The sequence below is a fragment of the Heteronotia binoei genome, chromosome 17 (assembly GCF_032191835.1).
Source record: "Heteronotia binoei isolate CCM8104 ecotype False Entrance Well chromosome 17, APGP_CSIRO_Hbin_v1, whole genome shotgun sequence".
Classification (NCBI taxonomy): domain Eukaryota; kingdom Metazoa; phylum Chordata; class Lepidosauria; order Squamata; family Gekkonidae; genus Heteronotia; species Heteronotia binoei.
This window is the reverse complement of record NC_083239.1, coordinates 35,066,019-35,084,552: the sequence shown is the minus strand read 5'-3', so window position 1 is coordinate 35,084,552 and position 18,534 is coordinate 35,066,019. Positions and strand designations below refer to the sequence as shown.

The window sequence follows — 18,534 nt, the reverse complement described above, 5'->3', positions numbered from 1 at the left end:
CCATTTTTCAAGGCCCACCCCCTCCAAAAAAGGTTCCCCAAATAGGAATGTGAAAATGTTTGCAAAAACTTCCCTGCGCTCAATGGACCCCAGAGCAGTCCAATGTAGCTTTCTATCATTGCTTTTTCCTTCATGAAGTGCTAGAATTTACACAGATCACAACCTGCTGATCAGTTTAATTTGGAGTCTCTTGCTATACCTTGACTGTGCATGTGATTCACTACATTGTATACATATATTTTTTGGCTCACAAGGAGACATATCCTGACTGTGGAAGTGAATTACTTGTTTACATATACATTTTTTCTGGTTCACTGTATGGCTTATGTTTTTTGCCTGTCAGCTAGATTCTATTATGTGTGTTACTATTATTGTGTCAGGGGTGAAATTCTAGCAGGAGCTTCTTTGCATATTAGGCCACACACCCCTGATGTAGCCAATCCTACAAGAGCTTACAAAAAAGAGCCTTGTAAGCTCTTGGAGGATTGGCTAAAATCAGGGATATGTGGCCTAATATGCAAAGGAGCTCCTGCTAGAATTTTACCCCTTATCATATGATAATTTTTCTATGTAATTTTGGGCGTTTTTGCATTTACAATATATGTTATATTGCTTTATTGTTTCTGGACTTGTATTATTATTGTTGGGAAGTTTTGTGCAGTTGTTCTCTTTCTGTCTTCCCAGCCCACATTTTTGCTATCTCAATGGACCCCCAGAGCAGTTTAATGTAGTTTTCTATCATTGCTTTTTCCTTTTTCCCCTATAAGGTGCAAGTATTTATACAGATCACAACTTGCTGACCAGTTTAATTTGGAGTCTCTTGACAGACCACCCCATAATGACATCACTCATGTTTTGGGACAATTTCAAAACAAGAGTGTAAGAGACAGTGATGGATAGTTACCTCCACATTGTTGCCACCTTTAACCAAAGTTTTTAAAACCTACAACAGAAGGAAATGTGTTCATCCCTGTTAAATGGATGCATTCAGGAGGAAGAATGACATGAAACAATTGGCAAATTAATCAACATTTTAGAAGTCAAATTCATCCTTCACCATCTTAAACACATTGCAAAAACTTTTTAGAAATTCAATTCTAATCCAGGTTAATTAAGTCTTGCTAGGAAAATCAAGGAAATGATGTTTTGGGTTCCATCCCCACATCCAGTCCAGTAGCTTTCTGCTTTGTTTTGCATCCTATTCCAAAACCCTCAAATATAGTTAGCAGTGTTAGCAACAAAAATCTCACTTTAGAAAATTACAAGCGAAGATCCACAAGACTCACAAAGGGGAAAGAAGGAAACTCATCCTTTAATTTTGCCTTTCCCTCCCTTTGCATTCCACACTGCCCACTTATATTAAGAACTGCTGCTTTGTTCTATTGCTTCAGATCAACATGGCTGCCTGCTGGGATCTATTCCTCACTAGGCTTTATCAGGCCGAGGTCAGATGCACATAAACTCACGAGATGGGCATGGATGAAAGCCAGATGCATGTCGGATTTTATGTGGTTGTCCAAACATCAGCATCTGGCAATGGTCGTTGGCTCGTTCGTGTCCCGAACTGCCACGACTGAGACGCGGACTTTTTTGATAGTACATTAAATCCGGAATATCATTGCACCAGCAATTGTTGACTCAGCCTTCCAACCTTCCGAGGTCAGTAAAATATGCACCCAGCTTGCTGGGGGGAAAAGTGTAATGACCGAGGAAGGCAATGGCAAACCACCCCGTAAAAGGTCTGCCATGAAAACTTTGTGAAAGCAGCATCACCCCAGAGTCGAAAACGACTGATGCTTGTACAGGGGACCTTTCCTAAATGGGGTGGGAGGCAGATCGCCCACCTTTGCTGTCTCCCTGCCTGCTCCTGGGCTTCCCTTCCTTTCTGGGTGTTTAAATTGGGGGGGGGGGAAGATCACCCACCTTTGCCATCTCCCCGCCAGGCAGAGAGACAGCAAAGAGAGCTCCTGGGCTTCCCTTCCTTTCCAGGTGTTTAAATTGGGGGGGGGGGGAGGAAGATCACCCACCTTTGCCATCTCCCCGCCAGGCGGAGAGACGGCAAAGAGAGCTCCTGGGCTTCCCCTTCCTTTCCAGGTGTTTAAATGGGGTGGGGGGGCAGATCGCCCACCTTTTCTGGCACCTTTTTAAAAAAAGCCAAGCATGATATCCACGGTACTGCGTTTGCGCGAGTGTGGAATGCCATCTCAAAAAATGAGGTCCGGTTGAGACATCTGATCAACCAGCGACGGGACCAACGCTGCTTAGAACTGAAGGATGGAGGGATGTCTGATCAGGAAATTCGTTGTAAAAAAGCTGCAGGGTATAATAGCGACGGGTTAGGGATGGATTTAATGGTGAGTGTGACCGCGGCCCCAGGCTTTCATTTTCCTCACTGATAAATTTCTGTTCCTTCATTTTTTTTTCCTGTTCTGCATATGTTTAGCTCCCTCTAGTGTTCAATTTGATATCACACAGATTTAAGTCCAGCATAAAAACCTGCCATTTAAATCTGCAGGGAGACATGTATAAAATAAACCTGTGCGATATTAAATCAACCATTAGGGAGAGAAAAATACATGTGGAACAAGGGGAGGGGGACATGAAGGAGCAAGAACTTCTCTTGCTTTCTTTGTCCCTCTGCTCACATTTTCTTCCTTTTTCACTTCCCTTTTGCCCCTTGTCATGGGCTTACCTGGGAATGGTAACCTTCCTTTGCCCCCCCACCAGTGATGCTGGTTCTATCTCTATCTCTCTGTCTCTATCTCTACAAGACAAGTGATCCTGCTAAGCTAGGAAATCTGTGCCTCAGCTAGGAAACCTGTGCCTCAGTTGTCACAGTAACCATTGCTAGGGCTTTTTTGTAGCAGGAACTCCTTTGCATATTAGAACATGCACCTCTGATATAGCCAATCTTCCGAGAGCTTACAAGGCTTTTATTATGAGGCCTACCGCAAAGAGTCAGACTTGACTGTGCAACTGAACAACTGTAAGCTCTTGGAGGATTGGCTACATCAGGGGTGTGGCCTAATATGCAAAGGAGTTCCAGCTTCAAAAAGCCCTGATCATTGTCATGTAGTGATTTCTTTCTTTCTTTCTTTCTTTCTTTCTTTCTTTCTTTCTTTCTTTCTTTCTTTCTTTCTTTCTTTCTTTCTTTCTTTCTTTCTTTCTTTCTTTCTTTCTTTCTACATTGCATGGTAATAAATTGTACTTTACATATCCCACTTGGTTGTGGTAGTAGTTTGCTCTGGCTTGAGTTAAAAGCTGCTGTTTAAAAAGAAGCAAAGTGTCCCAAACCAAAATTTCCTTCAACATTTCTGTACCTTTTTTGCATATGTTATCCATTTATATGCTGCTGCTTCAGGATTTTTTTTTTCTATTTGGAACAGATTCTTGACTGTGTTCTTAGACAACCAGGGAACACGTAGCAAATTTGTAGATAATCACAGGCTCACAAGGAGCTTATCTAATCTAGTAGCACGAGGCTCTCTGGGACCACATTGCATGCTCTCTTTCTTTTTGAGCACCCTTGCTGAATTCTAATTTTTTTTACAAACAATTCAGAATCTCCCCATGGAGATTTTAAAAAATCTTTTCAAGGCCAGCCTCAAAAATCATCACAAAAGGAGATGATTTTTGAAGGACAGGGTTTTTTTTTTGGGGGGGGGGGGGGCGATGTCCCAGGTAGATGCCAAACTGTCCACCTTAGCCACAAATTTAGCTATTGACATAGCACGTGACATTGAGCTATGCTTCAAGGTTGACCTCTTATTAGTATATAAGAAAATGCAAGCTTGGTGAATTGCATTTGGATCTCTTGGAAGTAAAACGGGTATTCATCCCCTAATGACATTAATCGTATTTCAGGGAAACTTCAGAAAGAAGAAAAGAAGAGACAACAATCAAAAGTTACTTACTTCCAGTGTTCCCCCACTCTTTCCTCCAAGATCCTGCAAGGAAAAGAAAAGGTAGAGTTAACCTTGTTTAGGGTATTTTTACATTCAGTTTTGATCCAGAGTTATTGAGTATTCAAATCGCCTGCCACTTTTCCGCTTTAATTACTTCCTTTTTACATTTGTGGATTTGCTGCACTCACTTTGCGGATCTAAGCTTCTGTATTGCAGCTCATGCACAGACTGCTGATGTCAGTTACAGGAACCGCAGATATATAGTTCTGAGACATCACATTTTATCCTGAAGCCTGATTGCTACATTCTGCAGATCTTTCCAATGTTCTCAGTTTCCTTATTACTCTATGATGTGGATTATTGTGAGCAAAAATTAAACTTTGTGAGATGAGCTGTGATCAGGGCAGCCAGAATACCATTGCTTAGTACAAGGATGTATACAATTGCTTAGAAATCATCACCATGCAAATGTAAATTGAGGCAAGCAATGAGATGTAAAAATTTCAAGTGCTGTCAATTCTCATGCAAATTGGTGGCAACTTGTGGCTTTCAAAGGGACAGGGAGTAGGTTCTGAAAATACAGAGGAAAACCTCTACAACCATTCATTTGATAGGCCTCTTGAGAAATGTCCAGATCAAAACTAGTTTCAAGAAAAATGGGGCAACAGCAGAGTTGGCACCCATTTTGCCTAAACAAATGTAGATGTTTCGGGAAGCAGCGATGCAAGACAGTTGTGAGCACGTTCTGTGGTGTAAAAGGTGAGTTTCCAATGTGGAGATAGAGAGCAACAAACTGTCAGTGTAAAAACACCCTTAGTGCAAATTTTCAGGGCTGCGACATCAACCTGTGCCCAAACTCAGCCTGCATATCTTTGAACCCATCTTAAATTGTGCTTTAGAAATCTAACCCTTAATGTATAGTTATTAACTTTTGAGTCATATTAACACAGTAACGTCCAGGGTCCAATTTACAGATTCAGTAAGTTTCTGTCTTCCTTTTTGTCCTTTGCAAATTTCTTTTTAAAAATTTCTCAAAGAAAAATCTGGCTTAATTCAAACTGTTGTTTCCGTATTGGACAAATCCCAGCATATAGGATTCCAAGTTACTGCATTTTAGAAGCCTAGGATTTAGGTACCAATAAGCCACTTATTCAGCCTGTGAATCACCAGCAGTTGGGTCCAAGCTGATCCAATGAACACATAAAACTGCCCCAGACCAGGGCTTTTTCTGAGCAGGAATGCACAGTTTCAGCTGGACTGGCATCAGGGGGCATGGCCTAATATGCAAATGAGTTCCTGCTCATTTTTTTTGCTAGAAAATGCCCCAGACCATTGGTCCATCACAGTCAGTATTGTCTACTCAGACTGGCAGTGGCTCTCCATGACCTCAGGCAGAGATATTTCATGTCACTTACTGCCAGATCCTTGAATTGGAGAAGCCATTACCTCCTGAAAAGAGTTGCCAGCTTCAGGTTGGAAGATACCTGGAGATTTTTGGGGTACAGTTTGAGCAGGGTGGCATTTTGGGAGGGGAGGGACCTCAGAAGGGTATAATGCTATAGAACCCACCCTCCCAAACTTCCATTTTCTACTATTTCTGTCATCCGGAGATGAGTTGGAAAAGCAGAAGTACTAGCCAGAACCAGGCCAGGTGCTGGAGTTTCCAGCACCCCAGGCTAGATGTCGCTCCTCCGCCACCACCTAATTAAATTTGTGCGCGTGCAGCGCACGTACGCCAATGACATCATTATGACATCGCTGCCACACACACCAACTTTGCGAAGGCTGCCCAAGCCTCAGGCAGCCTCCGCAAAGCACTCCCTTCCCCCCCCCCGCCCGACTTTCCAAAGGCCGCCCGAGCCTTGTGCATCCTCTGCAAAGCGCTCCCTCCCCTCCGCCCGACTTTGCAAAGGCTGCCTGAAGCTCGGGAAGCCTTCGCAAAGTCCTGAAGGCAGCAGGTGCACCTAGAGTGCCTGCACTGACCGGGGAGTGTGATGTGCTGTGATTTCGCTGGGTGGGGGTAAGAGTGGAAGGACTGAGGTGCAGCCAATCATGCTGGGTGGGGGGGAGACAGGATCACAGAGGCAGCCAATTGCTCCAGAAGGAAGGGAAACAGCAGAGGAAGGGCCGAGGCACAGCCGATTGCGCCAGGTGTGTGTGGGGGAGGCAGGATCGGAGGGGCAGCCACCTATTGTGCCGGGAGGGAGGGAGGCCCCCCTGTAGGAGCTGGGACCCTAGGCCATCACCTAGTTCGCCGACTCCCATGCGCCGGCCCTGGCCAGAACTCACCCTGCTCAGCTTCTAATGAGATCACACTCACCTGTAGGTCACCACTTCCAAGTAAAGAACCTAGTAACTAGAAGCAAAAAGAAAAGACATTCATCTTCCTGTAATGCTTATATTAGGGACCTACCTTAGGGACCGTCTCTCCCCATATGAGCCCCAGAGAGTACTGAGATCAGGGGGAAAGAACTGGTTGACAATCCCTGGGCCGAAGGAGGCCAAATTGAAGAGCACACGAGAACGGGCCTTTTGGATCGTAGCTCCACACCGGTGGAATCAACTTCCGGATGAAGTGTGGGCCCTGCGGAGTCTTGATCAATTCCGCAGGGCCCGCAAGACTACTCTTTTTAAGATGGCCTTCGCTTAAATATAGATCTAAGATAGACCTGCTGTAGACGTATCCAGCCACTAAACTCACTGAAGAAAACATCTGAGATGTAGCACCACAAAGGTTAATCTTAATAGTAATTATGGTTTTAAATCGTGGTTTTTATTTAATGTATTAATTATTAAATTGTACTGATGTTTTATTGTAAACTGAAATTTACATGTTGCGAGTCGCCCTGAGCCTGCTTCGGTGGGGAGGGCGGGATATAAATAAAATGTATTATTATTATTATTATTATTATTATTATTATTATTATTATTATTATTATTATTATTATTATATCCATAGTAATGAGGAAATTAACTGTGCCCCAAACTCATGACAAAACTGACCCCTTTGCAAACAGTTCTCGTGGAGATCTGTTGGGTTGGATGCTACAGCTCCTTTCCCTAAGTCTTCTTTTAACAAAGAAAAGCTTTCTCTAATGGAGAATGACTTTTTTTCAAGTGAAGCGAGTCACCTTCTATTGGAGGGACATACTAGGCTGAAAGGAGTTAAAGGGATGCAACATAGTAGGAGGATCCGACTTAGTAAGATTGTTTTGTGGGATCTTCCAACTGCCATGTTCCTCAATTCCTAAAATCATTAGGATTCCTAAAGTAACTAGTTTTTTACATTGTTCCCCTCAGGGCTTTTTTTTTTTTTTTTGTAGCAGGAACCCCTTTGCATATTAGGCGACTGTTATGTATGTGGACTCATACTTATGTTCTTTTATCAGTGTTCCTGCCTGGCCTGAGGATTGAGCTTGGGGACTCTAGAGCAATGGGCAGTAGGATCCAAATCCCTAGTGCCCTGGTCCAATCAGAAGCCCCCTGCTTGTTCAAATGATCCAATGGCATTCTAGCACAGGAACCCAGGACTGTATATATTTGGCCCTATTGGCCCAGTTAGGCAGTCTTCTAGTTCAGCAGTTCCCATGCTGCAATCAATAAAGAGAGCTATTATCACTGCAACTGTGTCTCCTTCAAGCGTTGAACCCACTATATTATAGTGACACACCCCTGATGTAGCCAATCCTGCTGGAGCTTACAGTAGGCCCTGTAAGCTCCTGGAGGACTGGCTACATCTGGGATGTGTGGCCTAATATGCAAAAGAGTTCCTGCTACAAAAAAAACCCAACCCTGGTTCCCCTCCCTTAATAGCCCTAAAACAATAACTGGTAGTGTTGGAAAAAGGCATGGGAAAGCATGCAGATATGTATAATAGCAGGTTAAAATCAGCAGCTAACTACATGGAAAGACAATCTCCACAGCATTCCGTGACTAAGGCAATCCCAAACAGGCCTACTTGGAATAATTCACATTTCATTCAGTGGGGCTTATTCCCAGGGAAGTGTTCTTGGGATAGCAGCCTATCTAACCTGTTTGAAATAGAAATCCCTTGAAGCATCATGAAAAAGCCAACGGGGAGGAGGGTGTTCTACTTACCTTCCAGGGGGTACTAATAGAAGAGAGGTTGTAGCAGTTGTGGTGGAAAGTGCCACCAAGTCACAGCTGACTTATGGAAACACAAAGGGTTTTTGTGGCAAGAGACATTCAGAGATGGTTTACCACTGCTTGCCTGTCACAACCCTGGTTTTCCTTGAAGGTCTCCCATCCAAATATTAGCCAGGGCTGGCCCTACTTAGCTGCTGAGAGCTGATGAGGTCAGGCTAGCCTGGGTTATTCAGCTCAAGGCTATAACAGAGTGTTACTTACCTCCAGAGTTCCAGAATCATCCCCTCCAGTCAACCCTCCTAAAGCCTAAGAGGAAAAGACAAGATGTTCATCCTTGTCCGTTGAATGGTCTTCAGGGTGTGGAACTTTTTTGATAATATTGCAGAATTCAAAGCCTTCCAGATGAGCTGCACTCATTCGTGGCAGCAATTGTCCATCTGTTTAAATGCATGCAACACAACTTTGCCCATTCTCTCTGCACCTTATGTGAATGGGCTATATTCGTCCAGTAAACATTAAAAATATCATGACCTTCTTCATGGCTTTTACCCTACGTAATAATAGGTTGATTAATCGTCCTTTCCTCTCTTCTTTGGTTCACAAAAAAAGAAGGTGCCAACTAGTTCTATTGTTGACTATCGTGTCACCCACAAATCTCCCCAAGTAAAGACTGCCTGGCCCAAGTACTTATGAAATTTATGGCTCAGCTGGTAGTTGGGTATCTTGACCTTAATAGTGGGATCTGTCTCGAGATAATATCATGATAAAATAGCACACACTGATGAGAGAAGAGCATCTTACCTTTAGACCGCCACCATCACCACCCAACAAACTTCCTAAGTCCTAGGAGAAAAAAGGCAAAAGTGTTCATTCTTCATCAATAATCTCTGAATATCAGCAAAGTAGCAACATCAACATTATCAGTCATTTTTCAAGATAAATCTATGATGAGAACACCACCGTGGAGACCATCTTACCTTTAGACTTCCACCATCTTTTCCAAGCAGACTTCCTAAATCCTAGAAGAAAAGGATAAATGTTTCATTCTTTATTAAGTATCTGCTTGTGGGTGGACAGTAACAAAATTAGCATGTTAACAATTAGCATGTTAACAGTTGTAGTAACTGGAGTATTTTGGTTCTGAATCTCAGCAAGGTGGCAAACCTCCACCATCTCCTCCAAACAAACTTCCTACGTCCTAGGGGGGTGGGGGGAGAGAAAAAAAACCTGTTCATTCTTCATTAATAATCCATTTCTGGGTACACACAGTAACAGGATTAACAGAAATTTGCAAAACCTTTCTGAATTCCATTTTTCAGGATGTTGAACCTTCATGATACTGTGATTTGAAATTTTATGGACCCATTCTCACTTACATGATGATTTTATTATAAGCATAGATCAACCATAACACAATCAACAGTCAGCTATGTTAATTCTTCATCAATAATCTCTGAATATCAGCAAAGTAGCAACATCAACATTATCAGTCATTTTTCAAGATAAATCTATGATGAGAACAGCACCGTGGAGACCATCTTACCTTTAGACTTCCACCATCTTTTCCAAGCAGACTTCCCAAATCCTAGAAGAAAAGGATAAATGGCTTATTCTTTATTAAGTATCTGCTTGTGGGTGCACAGTAACAAAATTAGCTTGTTAACAATTGCAGGAACTGGAGTATTTTGGTTCTGAATCTCAGCAAGGCAGCAATGTCAGTCTTTTTTCAAGATAAATTCGGGATGAGAATAGCACACGCTATGCAGTTGAACGAATCTTACCGGTAGCCCTCCACCGTCTCCTCCAAACAAACTTCCTAAGTCCTAAGAGAAAAGGAAAAACTGTGTTTGTTTTTTCTTCATTTAATCTATGGATGCAGGGCTGCTGAGAGGCACCATGGACCCCCAGACAAAGATTCTACTTGGACCTTCTATAGCAGGAGTGTCAAACGTTCAGCCCATGGGTCAGATCCGGCCACTGGAGGGCTCCTATCAGGCCCATGAGCAACTCACTGTCATCTGGTTCCTTCTCCCTCTCTTGCTTCCTTCTGCATCACAGCTTGCTTTGCCAGGTTTGCTCAGAGCAGTCTCTATTTTCTCTCTTGGACCTGGCACTGCAGGCTGTGGCAACTTGGTTAAGGCTGAGTGGGGTGAAACTGAATCCAGCGAAGACAGAGGTCCTTTGCTTGGGTCGGGGCGCTCTGGGAGGGGAAATATCTCTCCCGGTCTTTGATGGGGTGCCATTGAAAGCGGCGCACCGAGTCAGAAGCCTGGGAGTCCTACTGGAGCCTTCATTATCAATGGAGGCCCAGATAGCAGCCACTGCCAAGTCAGCCTTTTTTTTCATCTGAGGCGGGCAAGGCAGTTGGCTCCCTTCCTAGAGCGTCAGGACCTGGCAACAGTGATCCACGCAACGGTCACCTCGAGACTAGATTACTGTAATGCCCTCTACATGGGGCTGCCTCTGTGCCGAACCCAGAAGCTGCAGCTAGTGCAAAACGCGGCTGCCAGACTGCTGTTGGGGCTCCCAAAGTGGGAGCACATACAGCCGGGGCTGCGTGAACTGCACTGGCTACCAGTTACATACCGGATTCGTTACAAAGTGCTAGTTATTACCTTTAAAGCCCTATATGGCCGAGGGCCTGCCTACCTTAGGGACCGTCTCTCCCCGTACGAACCCCAGAGAGCACTGAGGTCAGCAGGGAACAACCTGCTGACTATTCCTGGGCCAAAAGAGGTAAAACTCCAGAGTATCCGTACTTGGGCTTTCTCCGTTATGGCTCCACAGCTGTGGAATCAGCTTCCAAAAGAAATGCGGGCCCTGCGGGACTTTGAACAGTTCCGCAGGGCCTGCAAGACCATCCTTTTTCAAATGGCCTTCACAGAACTAAAACTGCTAAGTAAACTCACCATCTGTATAATAGCACCAACATATTAATATTAATTTTATCGTTTTTAGAATGTTAATAGTTTTTAGTTCACTGTAGTCTAATATTGTTAAATATAGCACAATGTATGTATTGAATTTCTGTTAGCCGCTCTGAGCCTGCTTCAGCGGGGAGGGCGGGATATAAATAAAATGTGATGATGATGATGATGATGATGATGATGATGATGATGATGATGATGATGATGATGATGATGATGATGACGACGACGACAACGACGACGATGATGATGATGACGACCAGCACATAAAGCAACTTATGTACAAAAGCTCGCAATGCCCAGCCATTTCATGTTTTCCTCTAGGTCTTAGGCTCAAAGCATTGACCATGAGATTTCTGTCATGAATGTCAATAAATAACAAATAGGTTTCCAACTTACAGATAAACATCTCGACAGCATACTCAAGATTGCTACAGCACAGACTTTGCCTCCAGATTTTGATGCAACAATTCAGAGCAAGAGGTATCAGTTATCAGAGACTGTTAAATAAACAAAATACTGCAAGTATGCTAATCTTTAGAGTGTGTTGTGTGACTGGGGAAGGCAATGGCAAACCATCCTGTAAAAAAGTCTGCCGTGAAAACATTGTGATGCAACGTCACCCCAGAGTCGGAAATGATTGGTGTTTGCACCTTTACCTTTATTTTAAGTTTTTAAAAACTTAATTGTGTTTGTCTGTGTCCTTTATAAAGTTTATATTTCTGTACCTGGCATTATATTTTATGAAACACATGGCTTGGCCCGACAAGGTCTCATTCATGTTGGATTCGGCCCTCATAACAAATGAGTTTGACATCCCTGCTCTATATGACTCTGATCTAAACCAAATGTCATAACAAAACAAACCACTTGGATTGCTGTTACCATGAATCTATAGTAATAAAGGGATCCTCATATCTGTCCATCTGTTAATTTACGGCAGGCATAACTAATCAGAGAATAAGATAAGTGGATTCAAAATTGGCCATTGGTTTCAGGATAATTGTGGGAGTTCCAGGGCCAAAGCTTACAGGGTTCTTAGTAGAGGGCCTCCTGTAAGCTCCAAGAGGACTGGCTACATCAGGGGTGTGTGGTCTAATATGCAAAGGAGTTCCTGCTACCAAAAAAAGCCCTGGGGAGTTCTATCTTCTCTTCCATTCTTGTAACCACTAAAGCAGATTAATGTTACATTACCATGCATGTAAAGGGGGGGAGCATCTTTTACTGCTTTGTTAAATCATGGGGAAATATTACAATCCCTTCTGTCCATAATATTAACAAAGTTTTGATACTATACCACTATTAAATACATTCTGTTGCCAAGCAGGATAGGAATGAGAAGAAGCTGAAAGCAAGACTTGAAAATAAATTGGGGGGGGGGGGGGGAGAGTTACATGGAAAAATTAGGTAAAGGGAGAGAAAAATGAATGAGGAGAAGTAGTGGAAACTTGGGAGTGAAATTACAGAAAAGAGAGGGAAAGGTTGTTTTTATCTTGCTGCAACACACTAATGGTAATTTTGCTTCAGTCTTGCAGAAAGAAGAGCCTAGCCAATATTCAGAATTCTGTGCTTAGACCTCCCTGTGCCCCTAATAGCAGTAGGGGCTTTTTTTTGTAGCAGGAACTCCTTTGCATATAAGGCCACACACCCCTGATGCAGCCAGTCCTCCTGGAGCTTACAGTAGGCCCTGTACTAGGGTTGTCAAGTCCAATTCAAGAAATATCTGGGGACTTTGGGGGTGGAGCCAGGAGACTTGGGGGTGGAGCCAGGAGACATTAGGGGTGGAGCCAGGAGCAAGGGTGTGACAAGCATAAATGAACTCCAAGAGAGTTCTGGCCATTGCATTTAAAGGGGCAGCACACCTTTTCAATTCCTTCCTTCCATAGGAAATAATGAAGGATAGGGGCACCTTCTTTTGAGGTTCATAGAATTGGACCCCCTGGTCCAATCTTTTTGAAACTCGGGGGGTATTTTGGGGAGAGGCACTAGATGGTATACTGAAAATTTGGTGCCTATACCCCAAAAAACAGCCCCCCCAGAGCCCCAGATACCCGCAGATCAATTCTCCATGATTTTCTATCAGATTTTTTCAGAGCGGGGGAGGAGGCTGCAAATTCAGGGGTCCCCCGCCAGGGCGGGGGGGTTGGGAAGCCTACCCTGTACTAAGAGACCTGTAAGCTCTTGGAGGATTGGCTACATCAGGGGTGTGTGGCCTAATATTCAAAGGAGTTTCTGCAACAACAACAACAAAAGCCCTGGCTGTAGCCAGAACTGCATATGAAAGATCACTGGAAGGACATTCAGCAGCATTCAGCATGATGCTGGTTTCAGGGACCCTGCAGCTAACTCAGGTGTTAGGCCTCTTGAATTTTGGCCCCCTCGCCCCCCACCCCTTCTTGGTGGCCCTCTGCGGGTGCATAGTAACAAAATTAGCAGGGGTGGAATTCTAGCAAGAGCTCTGTTGCATGTTGGGCCACACCCCCTGACGTAGCCAATCCTTCAAGAGCTTACAAGGGTCTTTTTTGTAAGCTCTTGGAGGATTGGCTATATCAGGGGTGTGTGGCCTAATATGCAAAGGAGCTCCTGCTAGAATTCCACCCCTGAAAATTAGTATGTTAAAGATTGTCATAACGTTAGCATTTTGGATATGTATGTCAGCAAGGCAGCAATATCAGCAATGTCAGTCATTTTTCAAGATTAATTCATGATGTGGCTAGCACACACTGTTCAGTGGAGAGCGTCTTACCGGTAGACCTCCACCATCTCCTCCAAACAAACTTTCTAGGTCCTAGGGGGGGTGGGGGGGAGAGAAAAAAATGTTCATTCTTCTTTAATAATCCATTTCTGGGTACACACAGTAACAGGATTAACAGAAATTTGCAAAACCTTTCTGAATTCCATTTTTCAGGATGTTGAACCTTCATGATACTGTGATTTGAAATTTTACGGACCCATTCTCACTTACATGATGATTTTATTATAAGCATAGATCAACCATAACATAATCAACAGTCAGCTATGCATTGAACGAAATATCCACATACAGTAAAACCCTATAATAAAGTCCATGTTACATGCTTACTTAATAAAACGATTTCCTTCTCGAAGCACAAAATTTGGCCACCTTGAAGGCAGATGCCTTACAGTGATTCGAAATGAGAAGGGGCATATAAAATTTGTCAGGTCTGTCTAGAAAACTGGATGGAATTGGGGTGACTTAAAAGGAACTTAGTCCTTAGAAGATAAACAATACAATTGTACGTCAGTGCTTAGATCTCGTGGCCCTTTCTTACATGCCCAGGGAAATGGTGATTGCCACTTCAAGATTTTGGAAGCAATTTTTCTCCAGGCCAGTCTGGCCAGGGATCCTGGAGGAGGTTTTTTGCCATCTTCTTGGCACAGAGCAGGAATCACTGGGGATGTGTGTGTGGGAAGGGAGGTATTTGAATTTTCTGCATTGTGCAGGGGGTGGACTAGATGACCCTTCAGGTACTTTCCAACTCTGTGATTCTAATATTCTGTTTAACTGTTTCACCAGCATTCAATTGGCTAAGATAGACATGTTGAAAGTAGTGTGTGTGGGGGGGGGAGGGTGAAGGAAAATGCTGTCAAGTCACAGCTGACTTAAGGTGACCCCATTGAGTCTGCAAGGCAAGAATGGTTCAGAGGTGGTTTGCTATTGCCTGCCTCTGCATAGTGACTTCCTTAATGGTCTCCCATCCAAATACTAGTCAGGGCTGACCTTGCTTAGCTTCTGAGATCTGATGAGATTGGGCCAGCCTAGGCATTGACATAGTGGGGAGTATAGATATCTCCTTAGCGGAAGAGTTGAAAGTAGGCTATTAAAGAGAGCTAAGGGAATTCTTTGATAGTTAGGGAATTCTAAGGAATAAATGTAAACTGCTGGGACAAAATTTTTGCTGTGGTTTCCTGCTGCTGGGTAAGTTTGAGACCAAGACTGTATCCAAAATTCATTGATTAATATTTTTTGCTTCCTAAAACCAAGGTTCTGTCTGACCCACTTCTTAGAAGTGTGTGTTTTCACTCTGCCATTGTGTACAGCTTAAGAACATAAGAGAAGCCATGTTGGATCAGGTCAATGGCCCATCCAGTCCAACATTCTGTGTCACATAAGAGAAGCCATGTTGGATCAGGTCAATGGTACATCCAGTCCAACATTCTGTGTCACATAAGAACATAAGAGAAGCCATGTTGGATCAGGTCAATGGCCCATCCAGTCCAACATTCTGTGTCACACAGTGGCCAAAAAACCCAAGTGCCATCAGGAGGTCCACCAGTGGGGCCAGGACACTAGAAGCCCTCCCACTGTGCCCCCCCCCAAGCACCAAGAATACAGAGCATCACTGTCCCAGACAGAGTTCCAATGATAGGCTGTGGCTAATCTGCTCCATATGCTTATTCAGTCTTCCCTTGAAGCTGGCTATGCCACCACCACTCCTGTGGCAGTGAATTCCATGTGCTAATCACCCTTTGGGTGAAGTACTTCCTTTTATCAGTTCTAACTTGACTGCTCAGCAATTTCATTGAATGTCCATGAGTTCTCATATCGTGAGAAAGGGAGAAAAGTACTTCTTTCTCTACCTTCTCTATCCCATGCATAATGTGTACAACATACATAACTCAAGCTAAAAAGAGTTTTAAAATGGAGTTAAAATACATACATAACAACTAAAATGCATACAAAACATTTTTTAAAAACCCATTGGTTGGGAAGAAGGGTTGATTGGGGGAATGCCGAATGGAAAAGCTTTCACCTGCTGGTGAAAGATGGCAACAGAAGTTTGCCTGGTGTTCATGTCTTGTACATTTCTAATATCCCTGTATCCAGCTATATTGGGGTCCTGCAAATCTTGTCATGGAACAATTCAGTAGGCTAGGCTGCCGCACTTTAATCTCAGAATCACTTAGGACCAGAGAATCTCCAATCTGCCTGCCTCACCCAGCTCCACCTCCTTCCGCCTTGCCAGCTGACCCTGCATCTGCACAGTGAACTGGCTGCGTTTGGGAACTCCATTTTACTGTACTTACTGTGTCACCATCTCCATCTGAGCTCTGAAATAAAGAAAAAGGTTTTTGCTCCTTAGCTCCTTCACTTCCTTTTAGGGCAGTTCAAAAAGGTGTAGAGACTTGAATTAGTATTAGTATTGCTGCATTAATATCAATATTGGTATTGCTGTGGGTTTGTATTCTTCAGAAGGTGTGTTGAGAACTACATTACAAACGCCTATCAAACACAACTTATTCCCATGTTTACATGAAACATATGTTCAAATGTTCACCTTATGCCAGACACGAGTCCGCCAAGGTCAGTACTGTCTGTACTGTCTGGCAGCAGATCTCATGGGCTCATCATATTTTGCATCACTGTCTACATGATCCCTTTAACTGGAGATGAGAGGGATTGAACATGGGATCGTCTGCATGACAAGTAGGGTTGCCAAGTCCAATTCAAGAAATATCTGGGGACTTTGGGGGTGGAGCCAGGAGACTTTGGGGGTAGGGCCAGGAGACATTAGGAGTGGAACCAAGATCAAGGCTGTGACAAGCATAATTGAACTCCAAAGGGAGTTCTGGCCATCACATTGAAAGGGACGGCACACCTTTTCAATTCCTTCCTTCCATAGTGTAGGATAGGGGCACCTTTTGGGGCTCATAGAATTGGACCCCCTGGTCCAATCTTTTTGAAACTTGGAGGATATTTTGGGGAGAGTCTCTAGATGCTATATTGAAAATTTGGTGCCTCTACCCCAAAAAACAGCCCCCCCCCCAGAGCCCCAGATACCCACGGATCAATTCTCCATGATTTTCTATGGGAATAAATCTTCATAGGGAATAATAGAGTTCCCAGAAGACATTTCCCTCCCCTCCCCCTGCTTTCTGATGACCCTGAAGCGGGGGGAGGGTCTCCAAACCGGGGGATCCCCTGCCCCCACCTGGGGATTGGCAACCCTAATGACAAGCTGATGCTCTGCCATTGGGCCAAGACCCTTCCAAAAGTTCCGTTTACGCTTCCTCAATTGCATACAAGATGAGCTACTGCTCAGTTTGCTTCACTGTTTCCTGGTGAAACCTGTCAAAAGAACAGTGCCAAGTCATGGACCACTGTGCCTGTTCAGTAGCCATTTGGTTGTAGCAGCTTGTAGCTGCTTTTTTTTTTTTTTTTTTAAGTTCAAGAACTAAATTATCCCATTTTAGCAGAGCCTTGAGCTGAGATAACCAATAATCCCTATGTACACACATTAAATAGAGATTATAGGCTATCCCCACCTCCGGTAAATGGGATAATTTAGTTTCTTGAACTGAGCAAGAATTAAACAAACATGCATAACAACATTGATTACTTACGCATTTGTTATAACATTAAAACAGAGACAGCACATTAAAAATGTACAGTGTACCTTGCAAATTTTCAAATAATCTTTTCAAATAAAACTTTGGGGAAACTTCTCATTGTAAACAAAGGACAAAAGACTTGACTGGAGGCATCCAGACCAAGGACTGCAAAGTGGAATCTCTGGATATGGGAATGCACATTCCTACATGATCATGTGTAGAAGTGCATGACTATATCTACACTGGGAGTCCTATTGCCAACTCCAAAATTTGCACCAAAACATGTCAAAAACTGGCCACAATCTTGACCTTTTCAGGTACTCCCAGCTGGACCACCATTCTATACCAAAGGCTACATTCCCTCTTACCCACGCTGGTGCTGAGAGAACACAAAGGGTAGCAACAACAAAAAGGATCTGCATCTTCTTTCTTCTTCTTAGGCTCCTCCAAACCTTGATCTTCCCGCAATGGCATTATTCAGTTCCGTTTGCAGCATTTAACATCTCCCTCCCTTGGCAGGCATGACTGCCCAAATCTAAAGCCTCCATTGTCACAGACTGTCCGTTCACTTGGCCTATGAGGAAATGTTGAAGGGTTTGCGTTGGGCCAGCTAAAATTATTTAAGGCAACCTAACTAAGAAGGAACAAGGGATAATTATGCTATCATTTCCCCACTGAGTCGCCAGAACATCTTGCTTTAAACAAACAAACTGTTAACATCAAATAAGGAATTAGAAACAAAAATCATGATTTTGGTAGTGAACAGCAGTCATTTATTGGAGTTACATTAATGCTTCATCCTCTTTGATAAAAACCATCTAAAATAAAAGCAGTGATGATTACAAACAGGGGTGAAATTCTAGCAGGAACTCCTTTGCATATTAGGCCACACCCTCTGATGTAGCCAATCCTCCAAGAGGTTACAAAAAAGAGCCTTGTAAGCTCTTGGAGGATTGGCTACATCAGGGGTGTGTGGCCTAATATGCAAAGGAACTCCTGCTAGAATTCCACCCCTGATTACAAGGATATGTTGTCCCTCATCCAGATGCACACCATTCCTCATTTTTGACCTTGTACAATCCCATACTTCATTTAGTCATGCATAAGTAGGTGGTATTTATCTTCTTTCCAGATGTGTTAACAGCCACTAGCTTTGATAACATTAAAAGGAAGTTAGGTAGACTGAACACATGAAACTCCCTTATATTGTATCAGTTCACTGGTCCATGATGGTCTGTGTC

At 43.5% G+C, this 18,534-nt stretch overlaps 1 protein-coding gene across 1 annotated transcript in view; it reads right to left on the bottom strand.

Annotated features, from left to right (window-relative positions):
- Nucleotides 1-1,033: 1,033 nt before the first annotated feature.
- Nucleotides 1,034-18,534, bottom strand: part of LOC132585796 (uncharacterized transmembrane protein DDB_G0289901-like) — a 37,647-nt gene continuing 20,146 nt past the window's right edge. Inside the window, exons 6-12 of the mRNA XM_060257675.1 lie at nucleotides 9,556-9,597; nucleotides 8,990-9,031; nucleotides 8,814-8,855; nucleotides 8,274-8,318; nucleotides 6,226-6,261; nucleotides 3,915-3,947; nucleotides 1,034-1,060 (exon numbers count right to left, since the gene is read on the bottom strand). Coding sequence (XP_060113658.1) covers nucleotides 1,034-1,060; nucleotides 3,915-3,947; nucleotides 6,226-6,261; nucleotides 8,274-8,318; nucleotides 8,814-8,855; nucleotides 8,990-9,031; nucleotides 9,556-9,597 — 267 coding nt within the window. The remainder of the gene's footprint in view (nucleotides 1,061-3,914; nucleotides 3,948-6,225; nucleotides 6,262-8,273; nucleotides 8,319-8,813; nucleotides 8,856-8,989; nucleotides 9,032-9,555; nucleotides 9,598-18,534) is intronic.